This window comes from Nannospalax galili, unplaced genomic scaffold, assembly GCF_000622305.1.
Source record: "Nannospalax galili isolate Female #2095 unplaced genomic scaffold, S.galili_v1.0 scaffold87, whole genome shotgun sequence".
Lineage (NCBI taxonomy): Eukaryota > Metazoa > Chordata > Mammalia > Rodentia > Spalacidae > Nannospalax > Nannospalax galili.
This window is the reverse complement of record NW_008360320.1, coordinates 11070220-11084294: the sequence shown is the minus strand read 5'-3', so window position 1 is coordinate 11084294 and position 14075 is coordinate 11070220. Positions and strand designations below refer to the sequence as shown.

Below are 14075 nucleotides of genomic sequence, written 5' to 3'. Positions count from 1 at the left end.
TGCTTCTGTGAAGGCCAGAATTCAACACTGGGCATCTTCCTCAGCTGCTCTCCGTCTTATTTTTTAAGATAAGAGTTTCTCGGCCAGAGCTCACTGATTAAGATCCACTGGTTGACCTGTGAGTTCAAAGGATCCACCTGTCACCGCCGCCCCCCATAGCCGAGGTTACATATATGGACACATATCCAGGTTTTTTATGACTGTTGGGGATCCAAACTCAGATCTTCATGTTTACACAGCAAGTACTTCACTGAGCCATCTCCCCTGCTCCGGACTTCTTTGATATCCTTCTTACCAAACCAGGCCCTGCAAAAATATCATACTTCAAATTTCTAAGCACCATGCTAGGCTGTCTAGCAGCATTTCAGTCTCTACTGGGTCCTTCATGGTTCAGTCTGTTGTCTGACACTGAGGAGCACATAGCAAGCTGCAGCCTGTCTGTCTCAGTGTTGAATCCATCAAGTTCCTTTCTGCCACCAATAATGTAAGGGAGTTGTGTATAAAAGTCCAGATTTCCAGACCCTATTGAATGCAAAGGTCTGCTCCTCTGGTGGCCATAGTCACACAGACTAAGATGAGCTCGAGTTGATTTGAACAACCTGGCTGCCTCTTTGGACTATGAGGTACCTTCTGACCAGCCTGACTGCACACTTTTCTGTTTGTGAAACAGGCCCAATAGTTTGCAGAGTGCAGTTACTCAAGATGAGAGCAAAGAAATTTCACCAGTCTTTTCCTCCAACACTGGGCATCACAGGAGCCACAGCCAACCTTATTTCCCTCTGTGAAACCAAGAAAAGGACGTTGCCAATCACTGTCTTGAAGCAGATGGGAGGGAGCGGCAGGATGGCTGCTTCAGGTGCCTGTGAGCTTTGCTCTTTCAGGGAAAGCCCTTATTCCTATGACTGACTAAACTCCATGCCCACACACCACGGGTTTCAAGGCCAGGTCTGCACCTGGCAGTGGAGCAGCGCGTGCATTCCTCAAAGAAGAGCTTCTTCAACCCTCCTTGAAATGCACCTCGGAATCTTGGTGAACTCAAGTAGCTTCAGTCTCTGAGAGTTTATTTTTGACTTAAGTGATTTTCTTCCTATTCCTCGATTCTTCAGGTGTCTTGCCAACTTAGCTGTTATCTTAATGGTTTTCTTTATTTTCTTTGCTGGCAAATAACAATTGTAAGTTCTGTCCCAGGGGCCACAACACTTCCTATTTAAATGCCTTTTGTTTCAAGCATGCAGTCACTAATTATTTTTTACTTCATTTAAAATACGAGCAATCCCTTATACTCGTTTTGAATCTTTTCCCAAAACACTATCCACTTGAGAGAAACCAAGCCTTTAGCAGACCTTCATGTGATATGAGCAGAATTTTAGTTGGGAAGCATAAATTATACCTCATACAATTAAACAAGTGTATTCTTTCAACTGTATTCTTTCACTCAGATGAATTTATTTTCAAGATATTTGGCACCCCTCTGATGAAATACACAGCAAACAAATTTACAGTGAGCCCCAAATTAAATATTAATGCAATCTCCTAGCCTCAAATTTCCTTTTGTTAGTCACTCTAAAACCTAACAAATTTTGGTGTGTTTTTCACGTTTAACTTATATCAAGGCATAAGGCTGATTTTAGTACTGAACTTTTGGAACCAAATTATCAAAGAGGGTTTTGACAACATGGATGGAAAATTAACTGAACTTAATGTCTACTAAACTCACTTTCAGATGTTTTATACAGCAAATATTGCTTTAATTATTTAGGTATTTCTAAAATGGTTTTAAAATAATATTTTATGAATTTTTAAGAATTTCATGTCATGTATTTTGTTCACATTTACCTCCCCCATCTCCTTTCAGAAACATCCCCACTTCCCTAACCCCCCAATTTTGTGTCCCCTTTTAAATTTTATTAAGCTCAGTGAGTCCATTAGTATTACCCAAATACTCTGGGTGTGAGTCTGTCCCCTGAATGGTCAACCTACCAAGAGTCACACCCTTAAAGAAAAGTGATACTCCATCTCCCAGCAGCTGTCTATTGCAAATAGCCCTTCAGCTAGGAATGAGTCTTCACACCAACCTCTTCCTTCAGTGTGAGATTTTGGCTGGATTGGTCTTGTGTAGGTCTTCTGCATGCTGTCACAGCTGCTGTGACTTCATATGTGCAAAGCCCTGTTGCATCTAAAACTTTCTATACCTGAGTTTTCTGCCACTTTATCTCAACACACTGTTTAGTAGATGTCTTATCTTAAATCCAGAGACATACTGTAGTGGAAAAATATGCTTGCAAGACATGTTTTTATGTATCACCAGTGATGGTCATAAAGTATTTCCAAGGTAATTTATCTAAAGGAGTTAAAATGCGTCTCCCAAAAATCTAGCCGTCTTTCATATACATATAGATATAAACTAATTTTTAAAGGTAAATATTCACCTAAACTTGCCCTTTTGATGCTATTTAAGTAATCTCTAAAACCTAAAAAGAAATTAAGTGAAATATTTCAGGTATTAAGCTGGTACACTGGTAGTATCCTGCAATGTACATATTAATATTAAGTTTAAAAGTAAATTTGTCATTTTGCTCAAGAAAAAGAATAAGAGAGACAGGAGACAGGAGAGAGAAAGGAGAGAGAGAGAGAGAGAGAGAGAGAGAGAGAGAGAGAGAGAGAGAATACAAAAGAGTACTAACAAAAGTTGCAGGTACTAACTTTCGAAATGATCTTCAAATACCTTATGCCCTAGTGTAACTCAGTCAACTTTACAGGAGTAAGAATTCCTTTAAACACTGCATTCTGTTCTTTCACAGACCTTCTACGATGTGTTAGTTTTTCCTTTTCCATGAGTTTTTAAACATCTCTCTCCATTTTTAATCATCTTCTCATGTTTTCTTTCCTTTTTAACTCCAAGATCTCATTAAACTTGAAGTGTTAGTTTTGTTGCCACAAACAAGTTAAGTTGTAGGCTTGCCTAACTAGTGTTTTTATTACTTGTCCTGGTTTTATTTTGGTTATTTATGTCCCCAGGTCTGCAAACCACATTTTGGCTGTTGCATATTATTAGGCACTACAATATTTACACAATGCACATAAAGATAAATGTCAGAGGAAACTCTATGAGCTATGGTGGCACAAGATACACACCAGTAAGTCATAAAGCCTTGCATCATACCTTCTTCTGACCTGATAGATTGCTTACCATTTGCTGTAGGCACCTCTCTTTTAAAATCTTTAGAAATCATTTTAAATTTCCAGAGAGAGGAATGATTGCAGTGAATAGTAGCTGCCTTACAATTTCTTTTCTTTGCTAACCTAATCGAATATTCATAACCAGGAACATGACTGTCAGGAGAAATTCTCCTCAATCATGTCAAGGTTTTAGGGACAATTGAAAAGGAGTGCTTTGTTAAAACACTGTGGATTTCCTGAAGAAGAGAACACAAATGAGTCTCCATAGACCAGTTCCTCCTGCTTTGCTGTTATAAGTTTATATTGATAGAAACAAGAGCAAAATAATTGTTGTACATTTATGAATGCTTAGAATGTTACTAAATGTGTTATTTCAGTTAAGCCCCAAAGAACACTGAGTCATACTCTATTAAATCCACTTTATAGGTATAGTATGAATAAATAATCAATAAGAGGGATAATTATATTAGTAGATCTGAAGCATAACTGAAAAAGTAATGTGAAAGCAAGAAATATTAGTGTTCAATTATAATCATTAGATGCCATACGCTGCAAAATGTTGTGCACATCAGTAAGAGGTAGTTCAAAATGGAAAGCATCCATTTTCAAATAGCCTAGGCTAACCGTCACGTTGTTTGGAGCATTCCTCTTCACTTCCCTAGATTAAGCTTGGTCCCTTTACTTCATGCTTTATCCTCCTTGATACTGAATGGGGCCCCATTCATTTTCACAGAAAAACCTTCCTTAATAAAATATTTAAACTTATGCCCCATCTTAGCTCATCTCTACTGCTACCTTTTCCTTCAAGTCAGCACTGTCTTCCCCAGGAAAATTTCAATAACCCTTTAACTCTGTCTCTTTTTATATCTGTATTTACTTAACTGAAAATGTAACCTGCCAAAGTACATTCTACTCTGTCATCTCTCAATCAACCTCCTGTTGCTACTCACTATGCTTAAGAACCAAACCTACCCTCACCTTGACTGGCGTCATCCTAGTTTACCTGAACAGACTTTACCACAAATTGGTTTTCCCCGCTCCTGCCCTACTAAACACATAGAGATCTCTTCAGACATGGGAGCCTTCTTTCTTTCTGTAGAAAAGGACACGTTAATAATACTTTTGCAAAGGTTTGCAGAAAAGTCTCTTTCTGCACTACTGAAGACTGTCTATCCTATCACTTTTACTTAGCAGATATGTCAACTTTGTCAAGAAGAAAGACTTTCTATGATTATGACCCCAAAGCATTTCCATGAATCACATTCAATTATTTTTCTTTCTTCCTAACATAAACTGGCATTTATTTCCTAACTTGATTGCTTCTTGGCTGTCTCTTTTCACTTCTCACACTAGATGCCTCACAGGTCAGCTGAATTGTCCACCTGCTTGCTTCACTTTCAACTCCTAGAATAGTTTACCTCCAATTTGCTCAACTTGGATTAATGAGTCAGTCAATAAATGATTGACCACAGTCCTATGGGTTGCTTTAGGGATCAAAATGTTTTCAAAGGGAAAAAAGCTATAAAAACGATGTAACAGATATCTTTTTAACTTATATCGATGCTAATGCTGCAGGTAAAAGATAATAAATGCTTGCATGATCCTGTATATGATCCAGTATATTTTCACAAATATTACTTTCTGCACCCTGTGGAAGGAGCTAAGGATAAGGCAGTATTTCTCTTAATAGTGGGTTAGAGCAGGATGCTGCAGAGCTCAGGTGGCATTTACACAGCTACTCAGGATAAAGCACATATAAGATAAAACCCTCTTTCCTTTCATTGCCTTGCCCTCTCGACAGTAACGAGAGTAACAAAGGGAGTTGAAAATGTGCTGAGATTTGTTATTTGCTGTCAAGATTCATTTCAAAATATTTGACAAGATTATCTAGCTAATGAAAATAGGAAGAAAACATTTTAGTAGGGAAATGAAATATGGTATGACGGCAGAGAAAAATGTTTAATTTATAAATTGTTCCTGGTTTTGATGTTGAATATTCAGAAAGTTGCTTTATTTCCACCAATAATTAAGTAAGCCATCAGCATTATGCAGGTGGCCAGTTTGCCTTTATGTATAATTATGACAGTAAAAGGTCTCAGAAGAATGCTTGAATTTTGTAATACAATCTATAAATCTCCAAAATATGGATGACCAATGGTCACAATCTTTCATGCTTTCAAGGCAAAAATCTCCCCCATGAGCTAGTATCCTTATTGTATTGTCAGAAACTTAGTCTGAAGAATAGGCCTTAAAATGAATAGAGTTGAATAAGTGGAATCTTTTTAATAAAGCATACTTGCTATTTTAATATGTTTGTAAAAAAAATAAAATACACCATTGAAAAGCTTTGGGAAATACATAGAATATTTTAGGTATAATGAAATATCAGTTTTTAAACCTCTGGAACTTATGCTTTTGCAAAAGTTTGAGATTGCTAATTACCTTGGATACCAGATCTGTGTTGGTGGAAGCAATAGATTCAATAAATGCCAAAGTCTTTCTCAGCATCTTTGTCCTTCCTGTCCTTACACATCGTAATTTCTAAGCAAAACAGATCTTTCTAAATACAGTTGTTTTCAATATTATATATAGTTTCTCTTTTCTACAAATATCATATAATACCCTAGGAATCCTCAAAGCCACCCCAACTAGGTTTTATTTCTTTCTCTCTGCTCCTCAACCCTCATTTTCAGTTATCTTTTCGTACTTTAAGAAGAAAAGGCTAAGATGACAAATTGTCATTAAAGAAAAACTCAGCGGTAGAAAAATTCTTAAGGAATTAATGCATTCGTATTTCTAAAGTTAAGCTGTCTTGAAGTCTTGGAGGACGTCAATGTTACATGGAAAGTTAGGAAGGACTGTCCTATTGATAGCAAGAATAAAACAAGAGACAGTCTGTGGTACCTTGATCTTACCTAAAGAAGAAGTGTATTCTTCTCACTAAAATGAGGTCATGCTTCAACAATGCCCGCCTTTGGTCTGAAGGCTAAACCATTCAGGACAATGAGTGCATGCAACTCAGGAATAGATGTCTGGCTGTTAATAAGAATGCACTTTGAGATAAAATGTAACACTGCTATCTTAGCAAGGCAACATGCCCTACCTTCTCCAAGTTTTTATTTCTTTTCCTCTTAGAGTTTGAAGAAACGACATAAGAAAATGTATTTCTCAAATCACTTGCATAAGAAACTTTGTCCTCTCTAAAGAACATGAATATAACATCCATATAATAATGTAAGTTTTCATATACACATTATAATTAATCTATCAAAAATGAGACTAAACAAAAGAAACAATGGTAAGAGTGCATTCATGAAATGACTTTGATTCTATAGGTAAAGATCTTTTTTTAAAACTGTTAAATATTTACACATATTTTTGGAAAAACTGAGAAGACCAAAATATTGATAATACTTATTATTCAACAACTGGACATTATTGTATAATCTTATAATATAATAGCAAGTAGGGGAGAGAGAACTGTATTTCATAATATTCCTAAATTCAGAACATGGCAATAAATAATACATTTGTCTAACTTGGCATTGTAGTTATGCCAGGGGAGACAAGGGAGACCACCAAATGATTCATGAGGAAAAATACATGTCTAAAATTGTAAAGGCAGCTCATGGAAGAAAACCCTCTAGAAGAAATCATATCAAGTTTGCACATCTGATTTTTTTTTTTATCTACGATGGGGTCTTCTGAGGGTCTCACCCATCTTTCTCTGACCCTGAGGACTAGTTGAACTTGGTCAAATTATCACATACATGAAAGAGAGAGCATAGAAGATTAAGAGAGTGACCCATTATTGTAATCATGATACCTCTTCAAAGTGACTTAGGTAAAGTATTAATTGGCAAACATGGGAATTAGTCCCCAAATCAAGTTTTATAAATTATTTTTGATGTATTGCTTTTTTATGTGTGAGTATTTTGTCTACATCTATATAAGTGCACCATATATGTGCAATGCCCTAGGAGGCCAGAAAAGGGTGTCGGATCTCGTACAACCGGAGTTACCAATAGTTGTTAGCCACCATGTGGGCACAGGGAACTAACAGTGGGCCTCTGCAAGAGCAGTCAGTGCTCTTAACCACTGAGCCATCTCTCCAGTCCTGCAAAAAAATATTTTTAATAACATATGAGTTTTGTAGATATTTCCTTATTTAGTATTATTAGCTGTTAAAATATTTTCTTAATACTAGTAGGTTACAGCTTCATATCTCTGGTTAAACTTGGGGGTAGCAGATTCACATGAAATATGCAACACCTCCACAAAAGTAGCTTAAAATGTTATTTTGTACTTTTAGGCATGGTTGGTTAGACTAATTTTGCCTCTCTCCTAAAAAAACAAAACCAAACCTTATTATTTGCTTTTTCAGTTCATCAAGGTGCATGCGTTCATTTGTCATTATCCATAGATGGAATTTGGTGAATTAGATTACTTCAAGAAACTTATGAAAAGCTTCTATCTAAAGTACAGGTAACTATTTTCTGATACAAGCTTAGCCAACCATATATTCTGACCAACTCATTAGGAGACTGCTCAATATTTTGCTTTCAGTTCTTAAAATTAAAATAGAGTTGTTTATTCTTTGACAGTTCCATACATGTAAACAATGCAACCTGATCACATGTACTACCAACTTACCTCTCCCACCTCTTCCAGGAACCACCAATTTCTCCCTCTCATTCGCCCCAAGCATCCCCAACAGGTCCCCTGACACCCTCTCCTTTTCTCTATTAATAATCCACTAAACCCAATTGGTACTGCTTGTTGGAATGCTGACTGATCTTGCTGACTTGATCTTATGCAGATAATCGTAGCTGCAGTGAATACATTAGTGCAATGGCCACGTCATGTCCCAAAGACAGCATTTCACAGTACTCCTTCCCATTCGGTGGCTCCTTCATTCTTTCATCCCAGCTTCCACGATGTTCGCTGTGCCTTGGAAATGGGGAGGATTGGTGTAGAAGTCCCATTTAGGGATGAGACCTCAGCAGAAATTTATTCTTAGCACTTTGTTATGGTCTATCTATGCTTTAACTGCTGACCACTGCAAAGAAAAGTTTCTTTGGCCAAGGCTGAGGGCAGCACTAATCTTATGCATATAAACATAAGTGTTTAGGAGGCAATTTGTCAACATGTCATTTAGGAAAATAAAAGAACTACGTTCCTCCCTAGGACCTGTGACCCACAGCATTCACAGTGCTATAAAGTGCTATACAGACTACCTGGGGACAAAAGACATCAATGGTATCCCTGCAGCCAACCCTGCATGCTATAATGCTAACCTGCCAGGCAAGATGTGCCTACTGGTGCAATAACGGTATGAGGCTTATAGAGGTGACCAATCACTTTTGAGTTGAATTTGAGGCCTGCTCTATAGATGGAATTCAGGCTTGGCACTGTGAAACTGCTTTCACTTTTCATTACTATTCTAGCCACCACAAATCATGTGACACAGTAAGCCTGAGAAATATTCTCCACACAGGCATATCACAGGCAAATGTACAGGGCTGGAGTGCAGCTCAGTGGTAGAGCACCAGTTTAACACTTAAGACTCGGGTTTAGTTCCTGCTTCACAAAATAGAAAGAGGGCAAATGCACCTGACATTTATTTACTCTAATTTCAGATTGTGTAAAAACAAAATATTGACCATATGGAAACTCATTAGAACACTGTTAGCTGCAGGTCAAGAAATATTTCAACAACTTTTTCATTTCACTTTTTTGTTTTTTCCTTAGAGAAGCAGTGCTCAGAAAAATAGACACATTTTATCTTCAGTTACGAAAATGAAAGCTTTATTAATAAAGAATGTCTCTGATTGTAAACTATAGTGGTATTTTATAGTCTTTGCATCCATGTTGCCATTTTAGAAAGATATATAAACATAAATTTAACATGACTTCTACTTGCTATTACATTAGTATGACTAGTGACATCGTGTTGGTACAAGCAGGTTTAACTTTAAGGATTAATTCTACTTTCTTTGAATGCATCAATCCAGAATGAAGACAAGCGTTTCCTTTGTACAAGTATTGTTTTGACAGACAGCCATAGAAGATGGAGCCATCTCTCCTGTGTCTGACTGGTACTTTTGACTACACAGAATCCTTATAACAAGAAAGGAGTTGAAGATAGGGGTGCATTTCACATAAGAGGTAAAAATGAACTACAGAAGCATAAGCACAATAATATTAATATGATAAAGGTCATATTAAGGCATGGAATAGAAGGAACATATAGAGATCCAGAAGCACTGCAATTATTGTTGGAAGTCAGATCATATTTACTCCAGGTAATTTTACATTGCGCTTATCTTTGTGATGTGGTCTAGGCTCTGACAAGCATTGACAAGACCACTAATGAGTAGCTAATATTCTGATTCCAATACTCTTGCAAACTAAAATGTCTGTATATCTCTACCTTGCCTGATAAGAAGCATTTAGAAAGGGTCACTTCATTTCTTATAAAACGTTAATGATACCACCCAGAAACTACTCTAAGGTTTCTTTTACATTCACTTAAAAATAACTCCTATCTTAATAATTCCAGAGTAGTTAGCATATAAGTTTTCTGTAATAGTCCCATCTGTCTTTCTATCCATACTACTGTAATTGTATCCAGAGCTACACTGGTCCAAGTTGCTTTAAATTACTCTTATACTGCAAGTATTTTCATAGAATATTTATACAAAATTAGATGAGAAAGTATTTAAGAAATTATTTTAAGGTGAGTTAATATCTTATTCGGAGAATACTTGTCCTTTTTCTCTATTTATTGTTTTTATACAATTTTCTTATTAATTCAACATATGTTTAATTTTTTCTTTTGTTTTCTATTATCTTCCTTTTTACTACCAATTAATTTTAATTTAAATTTGGAGAGAGAGGCAGAAGGAAAGTCAAAGTTTAGAGATTTAGTCAACACGAAAGTTTCATATTTTGTGAAATACAAAAACGAGGTGAATTTCAGCACATTCTTCTTTGAGGGGAAAAGAAGATGAGAACTTTAGCAAACATGTGACTGTCAACTTTAGATGGTTCTAAACACACAGAATGACAATAGCAGGGTGAACCTTAATTATTTGGAATATGTCTTCACATCTTATCAGACCCAAGCTTTTGAAGCACAGTAGTTTTAGGTCTCCCACTCTGTTTGTTCTCAGAAAATGTGACAATTTAAAGTACGTTTCCTTTTAAGTCTTAACCCTTATCAAACAACATTTTTACATGGCAAGACATTGTTAAGTGACAAATTAGTTGATTCTAAATGAATTTGATTTATCCACTTCTTTAGATTTGTAAATGTACTATGAGTATGTAACAATGATAATCAAAGAAGAGGCAAGAAATTGTGTGGGGCATAGGAGAAGGAGGGGGACTGGGAGGGATGGAAAAATGCAAACAAAATGCTCATGAATGAAATTCTCAAAAATAAAAATAATAATAAATTACAAAGATTTGCTTTTTCAGATATGATGAAATCTAATAAGAAATGACATATAGATTACTTTGTATAAAAATCAATATAAACTAGGCAAACCACATGTAATTGAAGGACAAGTATCTGTATATGGATTGAACATTAAACATACCAGTTAGCTGCAAGTATTTCTTTTTTAATTTAATGAAAGGTTTTAGCTTCTGGTCACAGACTTGCATAGGGAAGAACACAAGCGTTTCCTACATAAGGCAGGGTGAGACGCCTCCATTACCCCTAAGTATCTGCAGAACCTGAAAATGATTTCACAGATTGGGGCATAAAGCTCCCTCATGCATTACTAAAATCACCCGTGTTTTCACAGGTCTGATCCATTGGTCCAGGACCATTGCCAAGTGTCTGAAGAAAGTCTCATCTCCTTAACCTCTTTCTTGCATTCTAGTCTGAAGTTTCCATGCCAACATCTCAGTGGGGGACATTTGTCATAATGCAGCTCCACTCTCTTTATTAACTTTTTAAAAGATCCTCTCTCTCTCTCTCTCTCTCTCTCTCTCTCTCTCTTTCTCTCCTCTTTCTCCTCTCTTTTTACAAATTTTCAGAGCTATCTGTGACAACTTCAATTGTTTCCAAGTTTGAGAGCTTTGGATTAAATACATATAACAGTGGTTAAGTGTTGATCTACAAATATTTTTATATGTGCTTTATGACAAAGTATTTCTCCTGATAATTTTTCAGCAGACAATTAACATTCAAATTAACCAAGAAAACTCACAATTGTTTTCCATGTAACCTGCATATATCTTAGAAGTTCCTCTCCTTCATGGAACTAAATTGACAAGAAATATCAACCTTTAGGATAATTTCCTCTCTTAAAAGAAGGCTGATTTTACGTAACTTCTTATTGTACACAAAATTCTCTTCAGGTGTTCAACCATTCCCCTCAGGAGAGCAGCAGCACTAACCTAAGGAACACACACAAAACCCCAAGGACTGAGCTCTGACGGAGGTCAAACTCCTGGGGCAGGGCACCCCGTCAGAAGAACCCTGTTGCAGCCATCTGCCAGTATCCATGTGTTTGCCAGCACACTGGGCCCGAAAGCTGCATCTGGCTCGTCTGCTCCAGCCCAACTTCAAACACTCTTCCTGAGGAAGGTTGAGAGGAGCCTATGGCAGATCAAAGCCACTATCATTTCAAGTTAGAGCTAGCTACTAGAGCTCCGGGCTTCCATTTTATCCACGGTTTCGACTATTGGGCAGCAACTTCAAGGCAACTTAAACAAGTTCAGAAGCTGTCTGATTAGGCAGCAGTGATACATTTAAAAGATTATCACTGGTAACTGCCAGATTTTCTAAAGGAACTCAGAGCAGTGCACCCGTGGAAATGATGTGTGTAGGTCGCTAAGAGACTATAATCTAGATGCCAAGAGCAGGTTGAAGAGCAGAAACACTACCATCCATCTGTGCTTCCCTATAATGAAACAGTAATTTGGGGACAATTCATAATTTTCTTCACATAAGCAGACAGAATCCCTCAGTGGGAGACCTTGGCTATTTGCTTGGCATTGGCATGTAGATATTTAGTTTCCATTTCTTTTCTTCTCTTTTTCAATTAAGCTAAAAAGCTGAACTGCACATCGGTGTGAGCTCAGTTCAGAATTTATGACACTTCTAATTTCCCTTTAACTAGTTAACCTGGTGGCAGTGTCTAAATGTTCGTCCTCTGTGATTTTCCCTATTTAACCCATGTATTTTTTGTCAAGATGAGTCAACTAGCGAGGGGACACCTGGGTTTTCAGATCTAAAGTTTCAGAATGCTTGTTTAAGATGCCCACCTCCTGTCTACGCTCCCAGAACCCTTCTCCTCTGAACTACCATTCACCAGCTGCTTGGTGAACAGAAGAGCAAAGCGCCAGGCTGGAGCCAGGCACTCTGGGCTTGGTCAGACTACCAACGTACCCTGGTGCTGGGTCTCAGACCTTCCTAATCAGAAAAACCAAGTCCAGGCAGGTGCCTGCGCTCAGACGCTCCCTAAGTGACCCAAATCTAATCCAAGTCAGCCCTGTAAAGGACGACAGAGACGCGCAGGCTGGAATGGGCTCTGACAAATCCCCAGACCCTTAGATGCACCGGTTTTGGAAGTTAACCCGGGGCTAAGTTGAGGAATGATGCGTCTAAGGCTGAGAATCCAGAGCCAGAAGCCCTCAGTTGAGAGCCAGCGCGGAAGGGAGTCTCAAGGAAAAGCGAATTCTGACCCAACATCTGCAGCGCTTGGGATACACAGACAGAAACCACAGACAAGTCCAACCCCCGGGGGTGGGGCAGAGGTAGGGGGGCACGGAAAACCAGGACCTGTAAACGGCCAAGGGAGAATATATGGGGGGTGCTCAGTACTCTGGCGCCTGGTTCAGACCCCCCTCCCCACAATATCCCTCACCCCCAGGAGGCCAGCGCAGTGGCCAGCCGGTCCCGGGAGCGGGTTGCCAGGACTGAAGTTTCACACTCACTTATCTGTCAGCATCACCTGGCAAGGAAGCCGAGTGAGGCATCGGGGAGAAAACACGGGGTCGCGGTCCTTACCTTGGTCGGCTCTCACCGTCAGCACTTCGGCGCTAGGCAATAATCCTGAGAGAGTGAGGATGGCGAGGAGAAACTCGGACATCGTGGTCGCCCGAGGAAGCCTGCGCTGCAGACTGCTCCGAAACACCCTCGGCCCGGCGGCGGCGGCGGCGGCGGCTAACAGCCCGGAATGGAGTCGTCGCGTCATTTACAAATGTCACTGGGAATTCTCGGCTCAGTGAGTCCAGACAGTCCTCCTTCCCCTGCCCGGAGCAGGATGTGGAAGGTGTGCGGATGCGCGCGTGCGGAGAGCGTGTGTGAGCGCCACCGAGGCGCTCGTGTGTCTTGACTTTTCAATGCAGGGTACGTCTGATCTTACATCACGCAAGAGGGGCAGAGAGATGCCCGCCGATGGAAGTCACTATTAATCACCGAGTCCGCCGAACAACCCTCCGCCATCCACATAAATCACATCTATTACTTAGTGAGAGGCATTTAACACAACAGGAAAACACCGCTGCAAAGGAGAACGCCACAAATCACTGATTTCAGCCTCCCTGAATGGAAAGTAATTCCGCGCTGGTTCTGTAGGGATTTGGGTCCTTAGCGAAGGGGGGTCAGCAATGAGCCCAGGCAGCCAGGCGCCAGAATGCTTGGCGTTCACCAGCCAGCTGAGAGATTCCCCACTCCTGTGCTGAGCCGCTTCCCTGGCAAAGCGGATTTGATGCCTTCGCTTGGAGGAAGCTAGGAAGGAATCAAGCGCAAGCCAGGAGCCGGCTTCTCCTAGGGAAATGGTTGCCTCCACTTGACAGGTCGCAGCGTTTTCTGAATTGCACTTTTAACTTTTGTGCGGAGTGGCACCTGGGGACATGGGAACAGAAATGCAAAA

At 39.2% G+C, this 14075-nt stretch overlaps 1 protein-coding gene across 1 annotated transcript in view; it reads right to left on the bottom strand.

Annotated features, from left to right (window-relative positions):
• Nucleotides 1-13865, bottom strand: part of Lrp1b (LDL receptor related protein 1B) — a 2166816-nt gene extending 2152951 nt beyond the window's left edge. Inside the window, exon 1 of the mRNA XM_008825194.2 lies at nt 13208-13865. Within this exon, the coding sequence (XP_008823416.1) occupies nt 13208-13394 (187 nt within the window). The 5' untranslated portion in view covers nt 13395-13865. The remainder of the gene's footprint in view (nt 1-13207) is intronic.
• Nucleotides 13866-14075: the final 210 nt, after the last annotated feature.